The sequence below is a fragment of the Carettochelys insculpta genome, chromosome 10 (genome assembly GCF_033958435.1).
Source record: "Carettochelys insculpta isolate YL-2023 chromosome 10, ASM3395843v1, whole genome shotgun sequence".
Classification (NCBI taxonomy): domain Eukaryota; kingdom Metazoa; phylum Chordata; order Testudines; family Carettochelyidae; genus Carettochelys; species Carettochelys insculpta.
The window spans coordinates 37,991,158-38,018,072 of record NC_134146.1 but is presented as its reverse complement, the minus strand read 5'-3'; the positions used below and the strand labels follow the sequence as shown (position 1 = coordinate 38,018,072).

The window sequence follows — 26,915 nt, the reverse complement described above, 5'->3', positions numbered from 1 at the left end:
AAATGAGACGGTCCTTAATAAGTAACGTCAGACTATAGTTTTTGTAACCCCTATTTTAAGATGAGTGCACACAATGACTTGTAATACAATACGTATTTACTGCAGGATGTTAAAAAATCTTTTTACATATTCGATTTCTTCACACTCTACGCGTGTGTTTGTGCTACTATCTTCCTGACTTTCAATCCAAAACCCACTTTAATTATGCCACTTTTACTTCATGATTAATTTCAGTTTTCTTTCTTAAAATGTGTGTTGCCCTTCACAGCAGGAACACCGCCAGCTTCCTTTTCCTTTTCAGAATCAAGATTCTATCAGCAACACGATCATATCCCACTGTGCAGTGCACATATGAAAAGGGGGTTTATCCATTGTTTTGAGATCACTTATTTGCTATTTAGATATGAGTTGTTCATTGTTGGGCTTTTAGATGTTGACCATTTATTGAAAATAATCAGGAGGGCCTTTTTTTTACTTTGCAATTATAGTGTCAGGAGCTGCAAAGAAGCCCTTAGAGAGCCACATATGGCTCCAGAGCCTCAGGTTGCAGACCCCTTTTTATATATATATAAGCTAGCCACACGCCACACCACAGATACACAAGCCCTGTTGCCAACACCATCTACATATCTACACAAGAGACACCATCCCAGGACCTAACAACACTACATCAGGGGCTCCTACACCTGCACATCCACTAATGCGATATATGCTATTATAGGCCAGCAATGCCCCTCTACCATGTACATTGGACAAACAGGATAATCTTTGTGCTAAAGGATAAATGGATCTAAATCAGACATCAGGAAAGGTGACACACAATGGTGGGGAACACGTTAACCTTCCTAGACATTTGCTAATGGAGTTATAAGCAGGCACTCTTCCACAAAAGAATTTTATCAGCTGATTGCAGAGGGAGACATGTGAACTGGAGTTCATTTGCAAATTCAGTAATATCAGTTTAGGCTTCAGTAAAGATCTTAACAGGTTAACACATTACAAAGGCAATTTTCCCGCCTTTGATATTTGCATTTTCACATCACGTGCTATGAATGATACACATCCAGCCTGACTTAATTAGCTTCATTAACACAGTCCTACAATTGACAGGTAATTTCTTTTGTTATGTAAATCCTGGATTCTGTAATTTCTACTCCAGCACATCTGGTGAAGTCTGTTTTACCCATGAAAGTTCATGACCTAATACATTTGTTAGTCTCTAAGGTGCCACAGGACTGCTATTTGTTTTTAAAGTTACAGGTTAACATGGCTCTCCCTTGAGCTGTGAGAAAGTAGTTAAGAGCGGAGCCTGACAAAGAAAACAGCATGGATACGAAGTGGGTATTTGGTGATGTTTCTTCACATAGGGCCTTAGAAAGCCAGGGTGAGGCCTTCACACCTATAACCCCTGTGCTAATTAATTTTATGTAAGGGAGGTGGTGTAGGTGGCTGGAGAGTAAGTAGTTTGGTTTGCTCTTTTCAAAGGGTAGACTGAAAAGGGGGTTACCTGATGGGAATTGGTTTTGCACCAATCAGAACGTTAGTTCTGGGATTTTGTATAATTTTCTGGCTAGTGCTTAAACAATTACAGGTTGAACCTCTCTAATCTGGAATTCTCTCATCCAGTCACATCTGTAATCCATCATGATTTTAGTTAGCTGGATGAGCACTTATCATATTTGTGGGCCAAGTTTCTGTGGTCCTATAAAGTTTGTTTACAGCCACCAGTCCTGACTGTGTTCTGTGCTGTTGTTTAGTTGTAATTTACCTCTAAATGTCATCTAAGAGCTCAGAAAGCAATGAAAGTGTTAGTAATGTGCCAGACAATACTGACCTCCTGTGGTGAGGCAAATTCTCTCATTTGGCATCTGTCCAGTCTTGAGGGTGCCAGACGAGAGGTTCAACCTGTATTACATTAAGAGTTGCAACATTCAGTCTGGGAAGATTGATACATATAAAAGAGGATCTCCGTGCTAGAAAGGGAAGACCAAATTCTGGATGCTTGCTTAGGGAGGTAGAAAAGCACTATCACCACCCTGGTACAACCCTGGGTTTCAGACATATGGCCTGAATCAGAGATCTGCAACTATGTGCCATAGCTAAACATGCTGATCCGTACCCTTTGTGAGCAGCTAAGAGAAAAGAGAAGGAAAAAATGTTAATACCACCCGAGGCAGTCTGCAAGTGAATTAGAGTCAGAAATGGAAACTTTTAGAAACTGTTAGATCAGCTAGTCCATCTCTCTGTCAGTGTAGTGTTTAGCCTGGTCTAGTTTTAAATATCCCAAGCAAAGAGGTTTCTTTTTTTGGGAGACTATTCTAGTCCAAAGTTATTTGTAATAGTTATTGTAAAGTTTTTTCCCTTTCATAACATCATCTCATTCTACCTCCCCAGGCTGACAACATGCACCTCTCCAAACCTTCCCCTCCCAATCCTTTGTTATGCTCAATAGTTCCTTTCTGTTTTTAATATTTTAGACCTGTATCTTCCCTTTAGTGGTTTCCCAACCATGACACCAGATACTTGATAACCAGGGCTGGAATTCTTTAGATTCCCAAGTATTGCATACGCTGTACATAGAAAGCATAGTGCAAGACACACTGCTGTACCACAGACATTCCTACACTGAATACGATCGGCGGTATGCTAAGCATGTGCTTCTGTAGAGGCAGATCTGTGCTAGCCTTGCCGCACCCTGGCACTGCAAGAGGTGCAGGAGCAAGCTTTTTTGATACTTCCCTCCACCCAGGCCACGGGCATCAAAGGGCACTGTCAGAGAGATGCCTGGTTTGAAAGAAGCAATCACAGGCTCCCAAAGGAGTTAGATCACAGAGACTGGAGTCCTGCTCCAATGCAAAGCGTACAGGAGACTGAACTGAAAACAGCAGTATGTTGCAAAGGCTGTCACTAGGCATGTCCCAAAGCTGACAAAGCAGTGTTCTTTATAGACATGAAATCGGGACTTGGAGCCATTAGTGCACCAGGTTCTTATAAGCAGAAGAAAAGGAACAGAAAAATAGATGCCAGCTGCTGTTTATTTTTGAGTTCTGCTTCCCAGAGTTATTTTGCTCGGTACTCTCATTGAAACTACCTTGGAAGAGGTTTTGCCATGTGCTCTGGGTAAATATTCATTGTGAATTTAGGAGAAAACTGTGCTTGCATGACTGTAAAATGTTAACATGAGTGGAAAAGCCCCAATGAGACAGTTAGCCAATTTGAGTGTGCCCATCATTGATTTTTGTTTTGTAGTGTCCAGGATGTGGATTTCTTGTGTGGGCTGGTCCAGGCTGAGGTTAATAGGGGAATGGAAATTGGGAAAATCTCTGTGGAATTCCTCAAGGGTCTCCTTCCTGTGAGTCCATATGATGAAGAGGTCATCAATATGGTATTATAAGCAGAGGAGGAGTGCTAGGGGACAGGAGCTGAGGAAACATTGTTCTAAGTCCACCATAAAAATGCTGGCATATTGTGGGTCCATGCAGGTGCCCACAGCAGTGCTGTTGACTTGAAGGTATAAATTATCCCCAAATCAGAAATAGTTGTGGGTGAGGACAGCGTCACACAGCTCAGCTCTCTGGCATCATTGGAGATAGTGAGTCACTCTCCTCCTCCATGCAGCTTCTGAGGGCTGGAAGGTTGGAGGTGCTACGTGCAGACTGGCCTAGGCACTGGCAATTCTGCCCAGGGCTCCACCCATTCTGGGGGTGTAGAGCCAGGCCCCCCATCGAACTTGCCTCTGGGCCCTCTGTGGCTGTTGGCCCTGCTGGCTTTTGGTGACCTATAGAGAGTACAGCTTCCTTAAATAGGGAAAGGAGGAAGGCAGCTGGGGAACTACTTCTTCCTCATGGCATTCATGCACCTGGTCAGGTGGAATCACGGTGAGGAAACCAACAGTGGTGCTTTGGTAGGCACTTTTGGATCAGAGCATCAGTGTGATACAGGGCTCCTTGAAAAGAGATTCTATTATTTGTGCAGACCTATGTATAGGGAGCTCATAAAGCCGGGGCCAGCAGCTCCCTGCACCTTGTAATAGGTGAGCTGTTAACAAAGGGGTATTAACATGATTGTTTCCCTCTCTTTCTCCTCAGGCTCAGTCAGTTACAAAGGGGAACTGATTAGACTCCTGCTCAGTTTCACTCTGCAGCCAGCTCTGTGTATTAGAGACCTGGACTCAGAGAGGAACCTGAGTAATTCTTACCTGTTAACTAATGACTAGCTCTTCAGACTTGACACTTGCCATAAAGATAGGCCATAAGGAAGAGACTGATGCAAAACATGGATAGGGTTGAAGCTGGCTGCCATTCAGATGCAGGGCTTTCTTTACTAATTCCGGGTCCAGACCAGCTGGAGCACCTACACCTGCCCCCTGCATGTAGTGATGGGGGACTGGCAGCTCTCTATAGGGGTGGGAAGCTGTGGTCAAGGTCTTTGGGGACAGCACCTAAGCCCAGAGTTGCTGGGTCCTGGGATGTGGGGAGAGGGCAGGAGTAGGTCAGGGAGGCTGATTTGATGGGTGAGCAAGCAGGAGGCATGGACAGCAGCAAGTGGCATGAGCTGCAAGCTAGAGGGAGGAGCTGGGCGTGGCCAGCAGAAGGGAAATGACTGGTGAGCAGCAACTGGGCGCAACCTGAAGCAGGATGGAGGCCAGGGTGAGGGACTGGCCACTGCAGCTGGTGCTGCCACATAAGCAGCACACAGCTGCTAGGGAACCATGAAATTTGGGAGCCAGGTGCGGCTCCTCCCCATCTTCCCCCAGGGGAAGCCGGGATGAAGTCATAGCAGCATGGCTGTGTGCCTGGCTGGCTTTCCACAGCTGAGGGAGGCCGATGGGCAGACAGCTGCTGCTGTGGGGCTTCTCCCCTGCTTCCCCCAGCTGGGGGTGCTGGGGCTAGAGTGCTTTTGGTTTGCACTTAACTCGTGTTAATGTGAGTTAGGCGCACATCGAAATGGCGCATGCCAGGGGATTACTGTTTAGGTATCATTGCATCTTGCCTGTCTAAATGTCATTTTGGTGCTGTCAGTCTTTTAAGATGTTAATGCGCTAGCGTCTTCCTAGTTATTAGCGCCTGACCTCAGGAGCAGAACTATGCAAAATTATTCTCTGTGAAAACACACAGCACTCAAATCTTGCCTGATTTCGTATTTCATTACAGAATGGAACCATAGGCCAGGCTGGGAGGAATATTGGGTTGGAGCTTACAAACATTTTAATTTATGATGCTTGAATGACATTGAAGCAGTTAGGATGTCGAGCTAGGAGTAACTTGGTGGTTCCAGCACCTTTGGTGTAGAGGTTTTTGAGTTAATTTGAACCCTAATCTTCACACTCAGGGTGGGTGGGAGCAGGGAGGGAACAAGAACCCGTATGAATACAGGCCTTTGTATGCACGGGTATCTGCGGGCGGTGGAGTGGGTATCTACACAGAACTCTCACATCCCTCTCGGCCTGGCCTGAGTGTTGGCTCTGCCCAGCTCTCCTCCCTCTCATACCTGGTGAGCACTGAGCTGCGGGAGCTCCAGCCCCAGGTGTCGCTCAGGGACACATGTTGCCCACATCACACACTGTGCTGCCCCAAGCTTCTGTACATGCGTAAGTAATCATAAAAATACAACATAGAGCCTGCAGTGGGCAGTAAATGAGCTCAAGCACCACCGTGACAACAGGTTCTAGGATCAGATCTTACAGATGCTTACTCCAATGCATAGTGCCAACCCCCATATGTAGTTCCGGTAACTGGTAAGTAAACGTGTTACCTGGAAATCGTTTACTAGGTCAGAGCCTTAGTCTATGTCCACACTTGCATTTGATCAACAAAAATGTTGCTCACGAGTGCTTCACTCTACCCCCTTAAAGTTGTGCTGTGGCAAGTGAAAGTGTGAATGCTGCTCTGTTGGCAGGAGTGCCCTGCTGCCGAAGAAACGAAACCCCTTTGCTGGAGGTTAGAGTTATTTTGTGGACAAAAGCACTGACAAACAGTTCACACAAGCTGACTTTTAGCAATAAAACTATGTCGACAAAGCCTTGTTGCTAAAAGTTGCTTGTGTTGACTTGCTCTCTAGAACTACTGAATCACTAACCCCTTTCATTTCAGATCAACTTAAGGCTGCTACTACATAGGCAGATTAAAGTTACTCTTCAACAGCTGTCAGTGAAATGCTGACTTGATTCCAACTAACTGTTTGTTTGGTTTGAGTTAATCTGTAAATGTTCAGTACGTTTAAAAAAAATCTGTTTTTTCCTTTAGGATCCTGCAGGTATCTTTGAACTGGTGGAACTTGTTGGCAATGGAACATATGGGCAAGTCTATAAGGTAAGATCTCTCAATGTGTCTGAAATGATTGATTTCCTGATACATGAGTGCATGCATTAGAATGGTCAGTTCTTGTCTACAATGCACTACATCAGTTTCAGAGCTGAACAGAATGTAGACACCTTCTTTGTGAGCTTCAACTTCTTTCAGCAGCTCTGTTGCCCAACAAAGTGAATCTTACATCCATTACAATGAGGTTCCTAGTTCTGAAATTGTTCTTGGAAACGGTTTTTTTTTTTACTTTTTTTATTTTCAGTCTTTCCTGAATATGTTCAGCAGAGCACAATCTAGTTGTGCAGTAGTTTAATACATTAGCTTGTCACTTGGAGAGAGCTGAAGTCACAGCTAGACAGGTTGACAAATGAAATGGTTTGGTTTTAATCTAGTTCCCCATCCACATGGCAAGACCAGCATATAGCGTGACTCATTCTGCCAATCTCTATTAGCAAAAGATCACTTCCAGAAAGGAACTTCAGAGTCCTGGAAGCCTGCTTTAAAATTCTTAATACTGGAAATGGTTCTCAACCAAACTCCTGCAATCTCTGGATGCTACTTTGAAATTGGTATATGGTTTTTCTACATTATCCCAATTTCTCTAATGAGCGAATAAAATCTCCAGATCAAATTACCATCGTAATTCAGAATCTGGATCTTAGTTTGTTGCAGGTTTTTAAAGGCTGGTCTCAAATATATTTGCAGCATGGTGTGATGATGAGAGTTAAGTCGCTGGAAACAGTTTTCACAGTCTACTTCAATCTGTGCTAACTGGTCTGGTTCTACCCTGTGATAATTGTCCTTCTGGTTCAACTTTACTAAGGGTCTCTCAGTTTACATGCCTGGTTTATACACACAATATGTATTTCCACATGCAGCTCAGATAATTGTGAACAAAGTTAGTCTGTCTGTATGCTCAAATTCCCTTTTGATAGTTCAAATACTCTTTTTTTGCACACTGCCAATCAGTCACTTTGAAAATGCAGTACTTGTTGTCATGCACTGCCATACGCCAAGCTTCCTTCAAATCAAGAGAAGATGGGAGGAAAAATATATTTAAAAAGCTGTCAGGAAATATTTGTTCTGAATTCTGGTTTCCACATCATCCTTTTGCTGTAGGCTAATTTCTTTAATCTGATGGTAGAATTTCAATGAACCAAGGATGAACTGAGACTTCTGGAGTATAAAAATGTGTGAATGTCTAAGCTGGAATAAATACAAAACTTATCAAGGTCATATTCTGGTGATTCTTCCTCTTTTGCTATTTTTTAATGGTGATACATGAAGTTGATGATTTGCTGTTTTTATTTCCATTGTTCTTCCTGAATCATCAAGGCCAACAGCTTTAATTTTGATGTTGAAATGTTTTTTCTCAGCTGGTAGAAGAAGTGTGGAGTTTGACCTAATTTTAACATGTGCATATTTCTAATAATCAGTGGAAACTATGTGACTGTAATATCCCTTCAAAAGCTTAATGCTTCAATGGAAAAGCAGAGAAATGACATACTTTACACTCTTCTGTACAAAGTTCTGTTTGTTTCCTGTCAAAATATTTTATTTTAAGAGTCCAGTTATCAGAAGAAGAACACTTTAAAATTATTCACACTTAATTTTTTTTTGTCGGGGCAGGGTAAGAGGTTCTGATAAGTTCAGCATGTGGCCGTTTTTCACTTCTGGACAAAACATCTCACTATGTTTAACTAATCTGACACTGATTTCAATCCAAGTGACTCACAATGGCTGTGTCTACACTAGCCAAAAACTTCGAAATGGCCACGCAAATGGCCATTTTGAAGTTTACTAATGAAGCTCTGAAATACATATTCAGAGCCTCATTAGCATGCGGGTGGCTGCGGCACTTCGAAATTGACGCGGCTTGCCGCTGCGCAGCTCGTCCAGATGGGGCTCCTTTTCTAAAGGACCCAGGCTACTTCGAAGTCCCCTTATTCCTATGAATTCCTATGAATTCACTACGTACACCACAACAGAATTTGGCTGTGATTCTGCAGTGTGTTTGAAACACCCGTAGAGATTGCTGGGTGATGTGCAAAGGGGAGGACGTGCAACAGAATGTTTGAGGCAGAATTCTAGTGGTTGAAGTAAGGGAATGGGAGAACCACGGAATGGTTATTCCTGCTATGTTATTGTGGGAGCTTGATGTAGGCCTGCTTTGACTGCTGTATTTGGGAGGCAGCTCCAGGAGCAGCTTAAGGACAGGTGGGGCCCTGGGACAACATAGACCCAAGGCGCGCCCCTCCCCCATATATTAAGTATTAATATAACGTTGTTATTTATGCTTTAAAATCTATTCATGCTTATTACTCATGATCAAAATAAAATTACACTTGCATTACTTTTAAAATAAGAATGACGTGACACACTTGTTCCCTTAAAGTGAATTGTTTAAACAAAATGGAGTTATGGAGCCTTCGGAAACCTCACACCTGGGGGGCCCTGGGGCAGCTGCCCCTTTTGTCCACTGGGCAGCTCTAGTTAGGAGTTGTGCACAGGGAGAGGGTGCAAATACCTCACCTGTCTGAGGCTTTCAGTTTGGGGTAGTATAGGAACTGCCGTTCTGGCCTTTCGCCCTATACTGCACCCATGGATCTTGGTGAAAGTCAACTAACATCTCCCTGGCTCCAATGACCCCTCTATAGGCAGAGAATGACCATGCCTATGAGTCTTTGGAAAGGGTTTTGAGAAGGTGCCCTGTAAGTGCAAAATATTCATTCTCTTGGTGGCAGGGTCTCATTCTGGATTGTTGGGTGTACAGTGAATCAGTGCAGCAGCTTGACTGTGATGGAGCAAACTGGGCTTAGCAGCTGACTGTCAAACAACCATAATCCTATTCATGAGGATGTTTCTCATCACCAAAAATAGCCATATTTTAAAGTTGTTTCTTGGCATTACATTGGTTTAAAAAAAAAAAAATTGTGGCTGCATCCACTGACTCTACCAGCTCCCAGGCTCTGTAACAACCTACCCTGGGCTAAGAACAGAGGGTTTGTATGTGATGTGTTGTGTCAGCTGTTAGTCTTTAAGTACTGTGGCCTTCTAGCTCACTCATCATTTGAAGTCTTGAGTCTGTCATTTGCGTTCTCTTAAGGAATTGTTGGGTGCTTGTCCTGTGTAGGATTGTGGCCCACAGCAACTCTGCCCCCCTAGTGCTACAGGCACTGAGCTCTGTGCAACCCTCCCACTGCTGTGGAGAAGCAGGGCTCAGGAGCAGAGTAGTCAGTAATCTGGGCCACCATAGCCACTGCTGCCTCACTTTCGCCTGTTCTGCGCAGGGCTTGTAGTATGCTGGTAAGATTGCTGGTCTGTGCTGCCCTCTTTTCCAAGTGTTCAGAGCACCTGTGAGCCCTAGCACAGGAAGAGTTGTAATGCCAACAGCTGGAGCCTGACTGCCGCCACCCAGAGTAACTGAGGGGTCAGTCTCCCCTTGATCTTAAGGGGGATGGGTCTGAATGACAGGAACTGCAGCATTTGCAGTGCAATGCAAAACCCCTTCATTTGCATTTATGAAGCAGCTAGTTATAGTGTTCTGAAGACTGAATGCTGGAATGGTTTTGGCACAGGGAGAGCTCTGAGGATTGACATTTCTTATTAGAGCAAGAATATGAACAGTCAGAGCAGCTGCAATAAAAAGAATTGCTAAAGGAGCTCTTTTCCACACTCCTTCAGTCTTTGTTTCCCACTGTGTATGTGGGGGGGGGGGGTCAGCGTGACTCTGGGGGAGGTAACAAATACTGCCAAAGTGTTTGAGATATTAGCAATTTCCCCATCAACCAGCCTAAGACAGCCACGTGCAAATAAGAAGTTCTGCCTTATTAGCATACCACATTTTCTAGCTTGCCTAGGTCCAATATGATGTTGTGAAATGTCTCCCCGATCCACAGCATGTGAAATGAGTGCAGCATGATAGAAAACATGAATGGCCAACATATTTCATCGGCATTATTACTGGAATACCACTCTTGGGGATTCCAGTTGGTTTTAAATGGTATTGGTGAACAGCCCTTCATTATTCAAATTTAGAAGGGTAGTGATGCAAAGCAACTTCTAGGCCACCTGGTGCTCATCCTTTGATTGCTAGACAGCAGAAAATAAGAAAGCAGTCCTGTAGCACTTTAAAGACTACCAAAATAATTTATTAGGTGATGAACTTTTGTGGGACAGACCGACTTCTTCAGACCTGGAAACTTCTGAACAGAAAATAGATTATTGGCCTATTTCCATTTTAAGTATGGCAGCAGCTCCCGACTTGAGCTATACTACCTCAACAACATCACTGGGAGGAATCACGCCTCATGGAGAGACTGTGTTCTTGTATATCAGTGACGGGTGTTTGTTACGTCTTTAGGAGAAGCCTGTTCTACCAGAAAGTGGTAGCAGGGATCACCCTCTAACCTCAAGAACAAGGCCCTTGTTTGGGGACAGAAGCTAGGGTGTGGCGGGGCTCCATGAACAACAGCCCCACATTGAGTACCCACATAAATGTGAGACACTGTCTGGTCCTGAAAGTGACCTGTATAGAAGGATCACTTGAATGATAGAAAACCCCCTTATTACTAAGCTAGTCATGTCTCTGTCTCCTAACTGGAAGCTCTGGGTTACAAATACTTTTTTAGGGGTAGGGAGAGGTGTCAGTTTATCCTCATGCACTGCATAACCCACTCTCTCTGTCTTTCTCTTGGTTATGTTTTTAATTACAAACTGCTTTGGTGGGCTTGAGCTCCTCAGTTGAATTGGAAGAGGTTCTTTTTCTAATAATTCAATGTCTAGCGGAACAGATTTCGGAATATTTTGAGAGGGAGCTACCTACTCTTAATCTATTTAAGATGAGGTTATTGTTTTGTGTTTAATTCTGTCATCTTGAATACATGAATACAATTAACCATACTTAAAATAATCAGCCACTGACTCACTGTTTTGCTGCTTACACATCTACATTCAGTCAACTGTGTGCAACGATAATGGAAATACCTTTGAACAGTTCTCTATTATGTGAATATATTTGACCTCTAATACCATGGCTTGGCGATATAAGGAGAGGAAAAATGTTAATTGAAACTCGTGGAAATTATAGGCAACAATTTTTTTCTTACTCATGGAAAGCAGGAAAACTTGTGACCTTGGGCTTTCACTTCATGGGATATTCCCTGCATACGTCACACCACTATCTTACGTATATCTCTGCATTGCATTGCCTTTTGTGGTATTGTGGTCTCTATGTCCAGCTTGGGACACTCTCCTCAAATGCGATACTCTGTATCTTGACCATGTACACAGCTGTAGGCTGAGAGGAACATGCAGAGGTTACAGTGTTGCCTAACTCTTTATCCTGGGCTGTCTCCTCTTTTTAAACTGAAATAATGTCATTCCTTCTCCCACCTACCAGTTGCCAAATAACTCAGAACAATACTCATATGACTTGTAGCTTTTAGATCTCATAACAGTCTAATTTAGAAGACAGAATAAATCGTGTAATGGCTTAGTGATTAGATGGCATTTACCAGCTAATTAAACAATCAATAGTTACTGTGTAATTATAGACCTATTCTACAGCACAGTACTTTGTAACCAGCAAGATAAAGCAATGCTAAAGTTCTAAATATGGGACCAAATTCCCAGTGCCCTGAGGCCTACAGCATTTGGCCCAGAATACAAATGCTGTTAAACTCCTGGAGTGGATAACACCCAAGCATTGATAGTTAAAATTGATAGAGAGGCACCCATCCAGCTTGTCAGGGTGACTTTTGGAGTCTGGAAGATGGCCCAAGACTTGGATGCAGTCCCTGATTGTTCCTGTTCTGCAAAAGGAGGACTTGATGGTTTGTGAAAATTTTGGCACAGTATTATTATTGAAATGCCCTTGCAAAATACTGCTGCAATTCATCTTGAAGAGGATTGTCCCTGAGAAGGAACATTTTGGCTGAAGAACAAGCTGGGTATCTAGTGTAATTTAAAGTCAAACAAATATTCAGCCTGTGTAGCCTATGGGAGAAGGTGCTAGAGAATGGTGGGAAGTTGATTTTTGCCAAGGCATTCAACAACATCCAAGAAATCTTAAGAGGAGTCACTAAGGGAAAGGTAGAACACTGTACCAAAATTAATCATCTGTATACTTGCTGATGCTACTGACCTGATTTAAATTGTTGCGAAGAGAGATTCAAAAATTATTAGGTGAGTAGTAGTGGAAGCAGAGAATTTCAGTGTAAAGATATTACAAGAAAAGACAAAGATATTACAGTAAAATTCCTTTAATCCAACATCTGATGATTCAGAAATCCTGATGGTCCAGCATCTGGCAAAAATATGTTGAGTACTGGGCAACAATTCCTGTTCCTGTGTGTTACATCTCTTGTTCATGGTGATATGACCTTGTGGTGCTTTGCACTATGAGAATGATAAATACGAAATACTCTTCTAAATAAATTTGGGAAGAAGTATGTGAGACAAATATAAAATACTCTTATTTCTGTATCCAAGAGATAGCTGTGGTAGTCTGTATCTTTTGAGAACAACAAGTACTCCGGTGGCACCATATAGACTAACAGATATTTTGGAGCATAAGCTTTCGTGGGCAAAGACCTGCTTCATCTTTGCCCACGAAAGCTCATGCTCCAAAATATCTGTTAGTCTGTAAGGTGCCACAGGACTTCTTATTTCCGTATGTCACATGCATATGTAAACTCTAATGCTGTGTAGCGAACAATGTTAAAATCTCCCAGGCTTTTTTTTTTAAAGTAAAGAGGGTAGATATAAAGCTAAAGGCTTCTGTAACAGAAGTCTCATTTGTTTGTCTCTTGTTCTTGCAGGACAAACCTTTCTGAGTATAGTTTTCACACTACCCATGCAGAAAATACGTTAGCCCCTTCGTCAGTATCAGTTGGGAAGGGCTCTTGGCTGGTCCAGGGATCTACATGGTAGCTTACTGCAGGCAGTAGGTGAGCTAGGGAAGTGGGAAGCACATTTTGGGCCACCTGCACCATAGACTGTACACATTTACTATGTTTCTCTCTTGCTACTGGAAGGTACATCAGAATGCAAAGCAATGATGTACATCTGCCCTATCATATGCAGCAGATGCCAGTTATTGTCAATCTTGATTGACAACTTTCAGTTATTAGCAACAGTTTGCTGACAACTGATCCTGCCTGGCTGACTTTAATGTTAATGGGATTCAGATATTAGCAACTGAGATGCTGCTGCTTCTTTCCTGTGCAGCCTTGTAGACCACTAATGCCTCTGCTCCCCATGGAAAGCTCTGGAATCTGGCTTGCAATGCTCTGAACTCCTCTTACCTCATACATAGGGGGCCCCCAGCTGTGGAGCCGCCCTGCTGTCTTGGGTGTGGGAAGAGCGGCTACAGTCAGGGCAGTGAGCTGGTTGGCAGCATTCCATGGGCGGCAGGAGTGGAGAGAGAGCCCATGGGAAGACATAATATATGTCCCTGTATTCTCTAGGATGCATCTTACCTAGGGGCCTAGGCTAGTGGGCTAGCAAACATCCAATGCTCACAGCTCTTTATCCCCCACCAGCAGCAGCCCAGCAGACTCGCCTTCCACATATTGGCAACCTCTGAAATATGGCAACGCTTTTCTGGGAACCAAGAGGCTGCTAACAAGCAGAATCCACTGTGTGCATTTATCCTGAGAGAATTCCTTTCAGACCTGCCGCTCTTTTATACTAGGGCTGTTTGTCAAACTACCATGCTCAGTCCTATGAAATCTAAGACACTGCTCACTGTACTAACACTAAACGTGTGTTAGTGTTTTCCCCCAGGACACAGGCTGAATAGAAGTTATTCCTCTGCTCAGGTGTATGCTCCCTATATTGCTGTTGTATATAGGCCAGTGGTGGGCAACCTATGTCCCTATGTGGCCCACTGGGGCGCCACTTGCTGCCCATGGATCCCCAGTGGGCTGTGGGCTGCTGCAGCCCACTGAGTCAGAGGGCCATTTATGCCGTCCACCCACTCTTACTGGTTGCCTGTCCTTGCTATAGGCAAATGGTGTCCTGTTCAGCCCTAATACAATGTACCGAGTTTTGTCTTTTGTCTATAAGGTGCCACAGGAATTCTTACTGTTTTTGAAGATACAGACTAACACGGTTATGGCTATCGCTCTGATACTTGTCTTTAGCATGATCTTTCTTCTAGATTATCATCTGTGGCTTTAATGGTATCTAATACAGAAGGTATTTACAAGCTCACTGAATGCTTTCGTGCAGGAATATGATCTATATCTTACAGGAATGGCTATCTGGTGGAAAGGATCGCTTTGATCATGCACTCAGAGGAGGCTGGGTTTTAAAATGACAATTGTAGCCTCCTTGTTTATCTACTAGTTTATTTAATGAATCAATCCAAGGTGTGAATGGCTCTCTGCAGAGCAAGCCAAAGGTCCTTCTCTGAGGTGAGTTCCATCTGCCACGCACATAAGACTGGCAGTTTTGAGGAAGCCAAGTGGGTCTGTTGGCCAAGGTTGCAAGTGTTAGCTTATGAACTGTGCTTAGATTACAATCTTATCTTTAGTTCCTCTTCTGTTTTTATGTCAGAGTTAGAAAGCTAAGTGAAAGAGGAGGATACCTGTTCTCTGTAGTGCCGTGTGCAGCTAAGGGTCGGTGTGTCTGTCTGTCTCTGTCTGTCTATCCTAATATATGGGGGGTGAATTGCTGGCCCATTGAGTTTTTATTTAGTCCTTACCCAGCTGGAATTTGCCTGAGGTTAGGTATAAACTGACTAAATGCTTCATCATTTGGCCCAGTGGAACTTTACTTGGGCAGGGTATGTGTGTGTCTTAAATTTAGTACTTGCAGTTAGCATGCTGCAGAGTTCTGGAAGGACTAGATTTTACAGTAAGTTCTAGTGCTTAGCTGAAACCATAGCGAATGCCATGGGAACAGGGCATGCACCCAGTTATTGTTTGTCTAAATATGGAGCTGGCCCAGTGAACTGGGATGACTAAGGGCATGCAGCTTTCCAGTACCATTGTTGGTGTGCTCATTTACACATCAATACCTAGAATGCCCTTCTGGCTCACAGCTATTTCACGGTAGTGCTTTGTGAATTTAATTGAGCGGCTGAATGCTGTTTCTGCAGGAAGTAGATTTGCTAAAGGCTGTGTTTATATTTTTTCCTCATTTTTTGGAGGGAAGAAATAACCAGAATTGCACTGTTAGAATGTGTTAGATGTTTAGCTTGTCAGTCATGCAGCTCTGAGGGAAACCAGATTATTATTGAAAGTTTCTTCAGACCTTGGATTTAGGATTGTTCTCATGGGGACTGTGGAATAGACATTGCTGATTCCCGCGCTTGTTGTTAGTTGATCCCTGGAGAGTTCAAGCAAGCAACGCAAGACAAAGATGCCATTAATTGTTTTAATAATCAGTTGCTTTATCATCTCTCTATTTGAAAGACTGACGGTCAACAGTGGGGTGATTAATCACTGATTCTTTAGCTGAGTGGAGGAAAGAGTTACTGTACTGCACAAAATTATTGTGCCAAGGGGCTTGTTACTGAAAAGAATGAATCATAGTTTATACTCCTAGCTTTCATATCTGAAAATGAACTGCTGTGACTTGTCTGGGAGACTGGGCTAAATACTTGAAGAGACACACTTGCTCAGCTAATGGTGTTGGTCCCATGCTTTGTCTACTCACCAGATCTTGGATACAGTCTGATGTACTTGCATTACCAGAAATCCCTGACCAAGGTTTTAGAAATATCTAGTTAGGTAAGATGTGAATTATCAACTTTCAACATTGTAATAGTGTCTAGAGGTCCAGATGTCTTAGGTTCAATACCGGCACATAGTAAAACAAGCAACTTGCTCAAAGGAATCAACATCTAATTTTCAGACAAGAAGTGCATTTTGCAACACAATAGGAAAGAGATTGAAGGCAAATAACCTGTACATGATCACATTGTTACATAAGGTAGTGCACAGCTAATGTTTGATGCCATTTTTGTGTAGTATTGTACCTTCATTTGTGCTGGTTCTCTTAGTCTCCAGCCATTTTCTTCCTCAGGCTTTTGTACTGCTGCCTATCACCAGGTTATGGGAGCATATCAATTTGTGGTCTTGGACAGACAGCTTTCATAAGCATAATAAGGTGTAAGAGCAGATATTAACACAAGTAGTGAAGTCTTAGCTGGGAGAGTACTTAGAACAATGATTTTCTTTTGTTTTTTTTTCTTTGAAAAAAGAAAAGCTTTGTTACCAGAGCAACTGGTACATCTTGTGCAGTTTAATCTGTGAAAGATAGAATCCTCCAAGCCAGTCCCCTCCTCCCCAGCCAACCCACACACGCCCACATGCCAGTATGTTACAGTTAACTTTTGTGCTTTCTGACTGGTTCAAGGGAAAGGTGTTTTGTGCTTCTAGCTTTTAGATTGTAGCTTTTACATGGTAGCGAATGAGAGTCAAGAATTAGTTCCTTATCTTCTGTTTTGCATTATTTTAAATTTGTTTTTTGAGTTTGTGGTGGGAGTGGCTGGCATAAGGGCGGTCAGCAGAACGGTGGGATTATGAGATTACATTTGCCCAGGCTTTCCCCCGTGTTGGTGTGTTAGCTCTGCTTTGGCAGCAAGCAGTGCAATAGTAGTTGTAGCTTTGAATAAAGGTAAAGTCAGGATGCATCGTGAGTGTCACAGTGTTATGTGGTGTGAAAGGCAGAAAAAGAGTTTCCTATTGTGCCATCTTTAACCGTGTATGGAGCTGAAGAGGTGTGTGGTCAAAGGGAGGGGGAAATGTTTGGAGAACAGCCATTCTGTTTGGCACATTCTTTATTTGGGATCAAGGATTGCAAACTCTAGCCCTGAGTAGCAGCAGCATCTCTCTCTAGTGATTAACCTGTTGAGTAGATAATGATACTAGGGAATGACTGGTCAAGGAAGTACATATTGGCCCCCTTCCATGTTTTTCAGTGGGTATAAGGATTCTTATTAACCCTCCTCAGTCATCCTGACATCGGATACACATATACTAAATGTGAGGTTGTCATTTTTTGCTGTAACAGCTCCCTTTCTTAACCAGGATGAAATGACATTATATCAATATGATTGACAACAGCCTGGGCACTGTACATGTACAGTAAACGCTTTCATATCTGGCAGCCCTGGGATGGGGAGGTTGCCAAGTATTCAGATATTCTGGATAATAGAGAGGTATGCCTAGCAATGCATTACACTAAAGAAAAACAAGATTAGATATTAAGAAACAAACAAATATGTTTAGAGTATTTTATTTAACAGCAGCAGTAGTATTGTACACCATAAACTTGTTCTGTATTTGCTGTATTTATTTGTACTTACTCTTCTCATACTGTACTTAGGGAAAACATAACTAAAATTTACTTCTGGTTAAAATGCCAGTTATTTGAGAGTTCTGGATCATAGAATGCCAGATATAAAAGAGTTTACTATAAAGAGATACGTTTCATATCCACTGAGAAGAGGTGATATGACTGGGAGACAATTCTCCTGGGTTTATGGCTCCTTACAGCAGTTGATTCAGATGCCATAATGAGTTGAAAGGGCACTAAGATATTTTATTAAAGGTACAACAGATCAGTGTTGCCTGTAAGCTGAGTGCTTGGGTGGCCACTTAGGAGAGATTCAAGGACTGCCCAGCTGATCAGCTGAGCACCCACAGCTGGCAGCATGTGTTTCTATGGGTGATGCACATTTACATATGCCTTGGTGCAGATAACAAGATTTATTCTGCATGTGGTTGGAAAATTTAGAAGGAACACTGCAACAGACATTCATTTTCAAAACACTACCTAACTTTAATTGTTTGAATATTGCCAAACTTCTCAGAAACTAACTACCCTGTGATAATCTACAGCATTCATCATTTTAGGATGATCACTTTATTCTAAATAAATTAGCCTTATCCCATGGAGCTAACTTTGACCTGGGCTAAGGAGTTTATGCCCTAATAACCCCCTTTCCTGCGAGGGGAACTGCACTAGATGTAGCACAAATAACTGCACTGTACTGCGTTTCTTGCATTATAAAATCACATGCTGAGCTGTTGGTCTATGCTGGAGTGCATCATGACACCAGTGTTCTGAAATGGGAGGTAATCATTTGGTGCTCACCCATGCAATAAGAGGCAAGAGCTGCTCAGAGCTTGGTTCTTATGGAGAAGTTGCTGAGAAGAGTGTTTGTTTGTTTGCATTTTGTCAGGGACCACCTGCACCTAGTCTTCATAGCCTTGCCTACTCAAAAAAAAAAGTTACTTCCTGTGTTCTAGGAATGGTGGCCTATATGTGGCTCCTTGAGGGGAGCAGAGCTGGAGTATGATATCCTTAATGAAAAGTGAAGGTGGTGATGAATGAGATGCTGTACCTGTCAATGCAGTGGCGCCCTCGGCTGTACTCCTGTTTATGCCATGGATGCACCCGGGGGAGGGATGCTGAGTCATTAGTTTGCGCTGTCCCAAAAGCAGTGGCAAGGAGGAGCAGGGCTGGCTGCCCCACTGCTCACTCAGATTTGGCACCAGGGTTTCTCTGTCGTGATGTGTTGAGGGGAGGGGAACTGCAGGGTCAAAACTGAGTGACTGGTGTTGTGACCACTGTTCTTTAAAGTCACAATACTCTTCAGGATTGGCTCCTTGTCCCGTCTGTCCAAACCTGACTGGTGCTATGACACCCGTGCACACTGATTCCATTCTGGTCCTTTCACACGCTCTTCATCCCCACACCCGCCCCAGTCATTACAGAGGCTTGTGTCCCTCTGCTCTCCTACAGGGCTTAGTCAGTGACTACATCGGGGTCTCAAACTTCTGGTTTGCAGGCCGTCCCTTGCTGGAGCAGTACAATCTGCCCCAGGATTACGAGGGAGCCAGAAAGGGGCAGTTTTCAGTTATCATCCCCCAAGCCCTACTCCTTCCTGCCACCACCCCCTTTCCCTTCACAGTACCCACTTGCTCCGCACTCCTGTCTCCCACCCTCACTCGCTTTCATGCAGCTGGGGCATGGGTTAGGGTGTGGGGGTGGGGGTGGGGAGCGTGAGTGCTGTGGCTGAAGGTGTGTGTTCTTGGGTGTGGCCAGGGATAAAGGGTTTGTGGTGTAGATGGGTGGGATGGAGAAGGGCAGTGGCAGTATGAGTTTTGCCATGTGATTGACTGACTGGGATAGGTTGGTAGAGGCACCCAGGGGTGCATTCTCAAGCACCTCCCAGAGCTCTCATGATGCTCAGAGCATCTTAAGCAGATTAATTACAACTCGGATTTTAGAGGCGTCAGAAATATTAAGTTTATTGTGATTAATTGTGTGAGGGTTCTGAGGTGTGTCTTCCTCATTTTTATGTTAATGGTACAGTATATCAGGGAGCTGATCTCCAGTGGGATTCTCTGGAGAGAGTATGCCAGGAGGGAAGACAAGTAGAGTTGAATGAATGTTAATTTTTTTGCAAGCTGAAATTTCCTGTGACTTAGTGAGGATCCAGAAAACTAATTAATTTCTTCTAGGAAATCCTTCCCACCTGCGTGTTTGTTTTTTATAAGCTGTTTTATTTCCAGGCTCTCTTCCAAGCTATTTCTTTTTGTCCAGGTGGGGCTTTTTGTTTTTTGTTGTGTTTTGTTTTTTGGTCTGTGGCTCTAATCCTGAAATCAGCTCTGTGTGGAGGACATTGGGGGCTGCCCTCGGGAACTTGAGCTCACTACTCCATTGTAATTGAAAGCAATAAATTCCCAAGGGCAGGGAGTGTGTCTGACTCTGTGCTTCCCATAACTCTGAATCTAGGGTGCATAATGTATCTTTCTAGTTGTTATCTAAATACTACAATAGACAGTCCTGATGCAGCTAAAAAGGCATTTTTCAGGCATTTTTAGGTTTGGGCCCTTTACAATTTTGAGGGTTTTTTTTTTTCCCCCAAAAGAAAACTAGAGGTAACTTGTTTTTGACTGATTCTAAGATTGTGACTTAAAAAAAAGGGGCAATGGGGGCAATGAAAGCCTTAAAATTTGCCACCTTTCAGTAGTTATGGTACCCTGGGACATCTGATTATAAGCAGGGAAAGATTCTGTTCTAGGTGTCACAAACACCATTTTTTTAATGGCAGGAGTGAGGCTAGCTTGATGACGTGTCTTTTTTATCAAACAAAATGTAATGATTGGCAAGGTGGCCCAGTGTTTAGCAAACTTGCCTGAGACAGCAACCTGGGTTCAAATCCGTGCTCTGTTATAGATTTGCTGTGAGGCCTGAGGCAAGTTAAACCTGGGTTCTCGTTCCTGCACTACTACAGGCTTCCTTTGTGACCTCAGAGAAGTTACTTGGGGTACGTTTTCACTATGGGGAAGCTAGATCCTGCCACAGTCGATCTTCTGGAGCTGGATTTAGTGCAGTGTTGCTCAACATTTTAAAATATAAAATATGTGTATATATGTACCCCTGCCCCATACCTACAATTTTTAGACATTTTTTCTACCATTTTAACACATGTTTAAACAACTTAATGATAACTGGTTGGTTGGAAGAAATTGTCTATAGGCAATAAACTTGCCATTGTGCTTGTGATTGTGCAAAAAGGATAAATTTAAAAAAGAGGATGAAAGTAAAATAAATCCATTTTTTTAATTGATAAAGGTTGGGAAACCAAGGAGTGAATGTACCCTCTGGAAGACTCTGAGTACCCCTGGGGTATATCTACCCCTGCTTGAGAACCACTGATTTAGTGTGCATGCCAGGGACATGCTAAATTGAATTTGCAGGGTGCCTGTGTTGGTGCCCATGCTTCTGCCCCTCATTGCGAGTAGGGGAAGTGGATGGGTTTGAACCTCCCTTAATGGAAACTGCGTGGCAGCCTGAATTATGGTAAGTCAACTTCAGCTGCATAATTAACATAGCTGGAATTGTATATGTCATTTGACCTTCCGCTGTAGTACAGATTTGCCCTCGGTCTTCCCTTGTGTCTGTTTCTCTTCTATAAATTGGGGACAAGAGCACTTCAATCTCATGGGAGTGTTAGGAGAATAAATACACTGAAGATTGAGGTGTTCTCAGGTGGTGGTAATGACGGTATCTAAGTACCCAATGTTGTATAACACATTCTGATGCACGAATTAGTATGCCAGCATTTGGAAAGCCAACATTTCAAGGGCATGCAAGTTCCTTCCTATAGCAATGCAATACAACCATGAAGAAGTCAATAAAAAAAATCCAAGACACAAAACTTTTTATTTGGCTCTTGCCCTGTAAAGTGAATTATCTCCAATTAATTCTAACAATGCTAACAATTCTAACAATGATGGTCTTTTCTGTTCCTTTTTTTTAAAAGGCATTTTGCAGAATATTTTGGCCTTATCTCTTTGCATTGGACTCTCTCTCACGAGAGATGCAGGTGCCTGTAAGAGTGCTGTTTCAAGGGAGGGGGAAGAAAGGAAAAAGGTTATCTTTCTGTGAATATTGTTCAGCCAATATTTTTGAGGCTTTTGGTGGTCATTAGGGTTTGCGCCTTCAGATGCTTGTCTTGCTTGTCGTTTTTTTTCCTTCTCTGTTCAAATGATGTGGTTTGACTCGCTGTTGAAGTCCAACTTAGAAGAGCTGAAGGAAAGACATGCCTAAGGGGAACTGATTGGATCTCTTTGCGTTGCTTGCTAGTTAATCTTTGAAAGCTGACTGTAGTACTAAGCATCACCATTTATTCTTAGTAACAGAGAGTAAGCCGTGCTAGTCTATACACTATCAAAACAAAAAGCAGTCAAGTCGCACTTTAAAGACTAGCAAAATAGTTTATTAGGTGAGCTTTCGTGGGACAGACCCACTTCTTCAGACCAGAAGTGGGTCTGTCCCACGAAAGCGCACCTAATAAACTATTTTGCTAGTCTTTAAAGTGAGACTTGACTGCTTTCTGTTTTGATCATTTATTCTTAGCCGTACCTGAGAAGCCCTTTGTACTAATTACCTGAAGATGGAATGTGACAAACAAATATGGCTGCTTCTGATTTTTTTTTTTTTTTTTTTTTTTTAAGGGGGAGGCTGTTTCCATTTAATTAGCATGGAAGCTTGGCCTAATTTTTTCTTTTGTCAGTTTGATTGCGAAAGGGATATAAACTACAAGCTTAAGAGACTGAAGCCCTCTCTTTATTCACCACAGATACCATAACGGTGCAAATTTCCCCAGGATGGGATGGTAGATTTTTCTGCAGACCCATTCAGTCCTTGGCTTCCCTGCTTTGATAGCCAATAAAGGGGTCAATTAGAGCCTCAGGCTGCTCACTACTGTCATTTTGAGTCTTCTGCATGAAAATGAGAGGCAAAAAGTAATTAAGAAGTGAAGGTCCTGGGGAGCCTGAGACTTGATTAGGGAGAGACTAATACTGCCAGTCTATGTCTGCTTAGTAACAGAAACAAAGGCTAAAGAGGGACTGCATAGATGAGTGAGGTATCAGACACAATTATCCTCCAATGAGACACCATGCTTCTCTTAATTTGTACTCTTGAGGAGGCATACGAAGGGCCTCAGAGGTCTCCTCAGCATAGAAACCTAGGCCTGGCACCTGATCTGCTCCAGCCACTGTTTCTTGTGCTAACTGATGCATGCTACATGAGGACGGGCAGAATAAAGGCTTTTGTGTCTGGTTCTTGAGATGTGCTCACTTATCCACAAAATACTACTGAGAATCCCACACTTGTGTAATGTCTGTGCCCTGCCAAGCAAATGACTTCCACTCACTGTAACTTGCACTGGGTTGCTGTTAGCAACCTAGTGGCTGAAACCCGTATAGTCCTTTACCAGTCCCAAAGCCATTCTCAGTCGGTGACTCTTTTTATGCATTGTGCTGTTGTAAAACTCTCAGGTCCCTACAGCAGGTGATAGATATTGTCAGACCCTAAGGCATGTGGTGGTCGAGCTGGATGCCTCCGTTCTGTCCCCTTTCTCCTGGAAGGGGGGAGGCCTTGGGTAGAAGGGATGGGGCTGGGGCTGGTGCTGTGGTAGTGATGAGCAGCTCTGGGACTGGGCCCTTTTAAATTGCTGGGTCTGAGGGCAACTGCTCCCTTTGCCTCTCCCCTCACTCTTGGTCGGGTGACATACTCCCTGGAGGAGGACTGATGTTGCTGGTCAGCCATGTTTCCTTTCCCTCTTTGCTGGGTGCTCTCTCCTTAGAAGAGGAAACCATTCTACATTTAACTGTTAAATCAGTTCTAGACTAGGATTGACAGGCTTGCAGAAGTAATCTACTTTAAATATAGAAGAGACAGGCATAGCACCGAGGCTGCTTGCCATTGCAAGCTGGGTATATATGTGTTGTCCTTCTCCTTGGGGTACTCCAGTATTTTGAACTGGACATTTGATTGTAACTGAGGTGCTCAGAGGTCTACACTGTTCAGGTTTGGCCCCTTGTCCCATCTGTCCAAACCTGAGCAGTGCCATGACACCCATGCACACTGACTCCATTCTGGTCCTTTCACACGCTCTTCATCCCCACACCCGCCCCAGTCATTACAGAGGCTTATGTCCCTCTGCTCTCCTACAGGACTTAATCAGTGATTTCATCAGGGTCCTCAAACTCCTGGTTTTGCAGGCCATCCCTTCCTGAAGCAGTTGTACAATCTGGCCCAGGATTACTAGGGGTCTGGAAAGGGACAGTTTTCAGTTACCATTCCCAAGCCCCACTCCTTCCTATCACCACCCCCCAAAACAGCTGGTCAGTCCCACTGGAAACATCTCTGGGCTCAGTCATCAGTGGAACAAATCTAAAGCATTAGGAGCCCAGGTCTTTGGTTATTGTTAAGGCTGGTGGTTTTTGCCCTGTTGGAAAAAATGTGCAAGTTGTAATTTGAGCATTTTTAAAAAAAATTACATAATATTTTAATTCTTATGTATACATTAGAAAAGTATTGCAGCTACTGGTAGCAGTCAAAAAGCATGTAAAGACAGCTAAGTGCCAACAAAACTTAGTTTGGATTGTAAGCTCTTTGGGGGCAGTATCTTTTTGATCTGTTTGTACATGACATAGGCCAATAGCGCCCTGGTCCACAATTGAGGCTTTGAGGTGTTGTTGGAATAGAAATAATAAATAACTGAATGAAGTTCCTGCAGGCAGATGTGGGTAAAAGGCTGACTTTATGTAAACAAAAACCAAAACAAAACAAACAACAACCCCACAAAAACTTTCCAAATACAAACCTTAAAAAATCAACAGCATTCAGGGATCTGCCCATGTGGAGGTTGTTGAAGGACTGTAACATTTGGCTCTATGCATAGAGGTATGTGTGTTCTTTGTGTTTTTTAATCAATGAAAAATCCCTTTGTCCTTACCACAGACTTCTATCTTTAGGGAAGAGAGCAGAAGTAGTAACTGAGCTGTATCAGGCCACTTATCCTTAAGTTTCCTTTTACTCAGACTACAACTCTGAAGGTTTTGCATTGAAATTTGTCTGGATTTGTGTTTCATCTTTTGAATGGCTTCATGTAAAATGCCAGGGTTTCAGCTCAAAACCAGGTGGAAAATATGGTGATTTCAGATAGGTGTCAGCTTTGGTTTTAGGGCTTTTTAAAAAATGAAAATGTGGTGTATGAGCCCACGAAAAGAAAACCAAGGCCACGTCTACACTAGCCCCCTGCTTTCAGAAGGGGCATGGTAATGAGCTACATCAGCAGAAGCTAATGAGGCACTGCCATGAATATGTGGCTCCTCATTAGTATAATGCTGGCCATGCACAGTTCTAAAGTGCCGCTTTCGAGCTGCGCTCCGCCCACATAGATGGGGGCCTTTCAAAAGGACCCCCCACCCAGACTTCAAAAGCTTCTTCTTCCTATTTGGTTTCAAAAGGCCCCCGTCTACATGGGTGGCACGTCGATTCTGAAGGGAGTTCCAATGAAGGTAGCATATAGTCCTAAACGTATACTCTAGCTCCCTTCTGAACTGTGTGTGGCCAGTATTATGCTAATGAGACACTGCATATTCATGGCAGCGCCTCATTAGCTTCTGACAATGTGGCTCATTACTATGCCCCTTCCAAAAGAAGGGGGCTAGTGTAGACAGAGCCCAAGAGACATTTAGCAAAATAAAACCACTGATCATTGGACAGTTCTCTCTCTAATCCATTTTACATTTTATCTGTTCCTTATTTGCCACAAGAAAGAAGAATATAGTTTTTTTTTTTTAAAAAAAGTCTGGTTTTAAGCCATCTTTTAAATGCTTTTGAACCTGTTTTATAAAATAAACATTGAAAAAAAAAAAGTTCTGTGGCACTTTAGCAATGGCACCTTAGCCATGGATAAAGGAATATAGGGCCTGTCAGAACAGAGCAATGGTCCATTTAGTCAGTTATCCTACTTTGACAGTGGTCAATGACAGTTTGCTTAAAAAAAGCATGTTAAAATCCTCCCTGGACCTGATTATGGAGTACTTTCTTTCTGACTTTAGCTGGTGATCAGACAACATGTAGAAGTAAGAGATTATGATCTCTTGAATGTTATCCAAGAAAAATATAAATGCAAATGGCTGTGAAGTTTCTAAAATTTATCTATCTGTGTTTAAATGGGATCTACTAATTTTTACAGCTAAAACTGAATTTAAGCATGGAGGTGAGGGAAGTATTATCATGCAGTGTGTAAGAAATAAAGTATTGTAATGACAAGACCAGAGAATTTTATAGAATATCCCCCTAGCTTGGTTTGGAAGCTGTGCTGAGGTAATTTAATCTCAAGTGAAAAAGTGGTTTGTTGCTATTAACTCCATGGTGATGTACTGAGTAGTATATTCAATGTGAAGAAATGCATTTGATGTTTGATTTAAAGTCAGCTCTGCCCTCAGTGCATCAGTCAGTAAAGTTGGCAGGAGAGAGAGTCAGGTGTTCCAAAGAAGGTGTAGTAGCAGGTGTGAAACCTTTGCTTCCAACGGGCACCATGCTTCCAACAAGCTATGCCCCCATGAGAACCACCTGCCTCCCAGTCCTGCTCCTAAAGACCCAATCTGCCCGAGTGATTATCCAAATCCCTGAAATTTGCTTGTGTGTGCAATAGGGTGTACTTTGGTTTGTAGATATATAAGAATGGCTATACTAGTTCCATGTAGACTAAGACCCTGTTTTCCAGCAGTGTCTGGTGACAGATGGTTCAGAGAGAATAAACAGAATAGGACAGATATCGACTTTCCTATTCTCTGTTGTCCAATCCCAACCTCTGAGGTTTAGGGACACTCGGAGCACGTGGTTGCATCCCTGACCATGTTGGGAGGATGCAACCATCCCCTAATAACAGTTGATGGACCTACCCTCCATGAACATATCTAATTCCTTTTGAACTCAGTTACATTTTTGGTCTTTACCACGTCCTATGGCAATGTGTTCCACAAGTTGACTGAAGGATGACTTGCTTGTGTTTGTTTTAAACCTGTTTGTTAATTTCCTGGGGTGATCCTTGTTCTTGAATTATGTGAAGGAGGAAAAGAGCACTTTTGCTACACATCTTGATTTTATAGATCTCTATCACATCCATTATTTTTCCCTTTTTGTGAGCTTGAGGACCTCAGTCTTTTTAATTTCTTCTCACATGGAAGCGGTTCTATTTCCCTAATCATTTTATTTGCTCTGTTCTGTACCTTTTATAATTTAATAGGATTGTTTGAGCTGCATCAACCAGAAATA

General features: G+C 42.9%; 1 protein-coding gene across 8 annotated transcripts in view; it reads left to right on the top strand.

Annotated features, from left to right (window-relative positions):
* Positions 1–26,915, top strand: part of TNIK (TRAF2 and NCK interacting kinase) — a 319,291-nt gene that overhangs the window by 49,300 nt on the left and 243,076 nt on the right. For all 8 annotated transcript variants that reach the window (XM_075004331.1, XM_075004329.1, XM_075004324.1 and 5 more), the window contains exon 2: positions 6,246–6,311. In XM_075004331.1, coding sequence (XP_074860432.1) covers positions 6,246–6,311 — 66 coding nt within the window. The remainder of the gene's footprint in view (positions 1–6,245; positions 6,312–26,915) is intronic.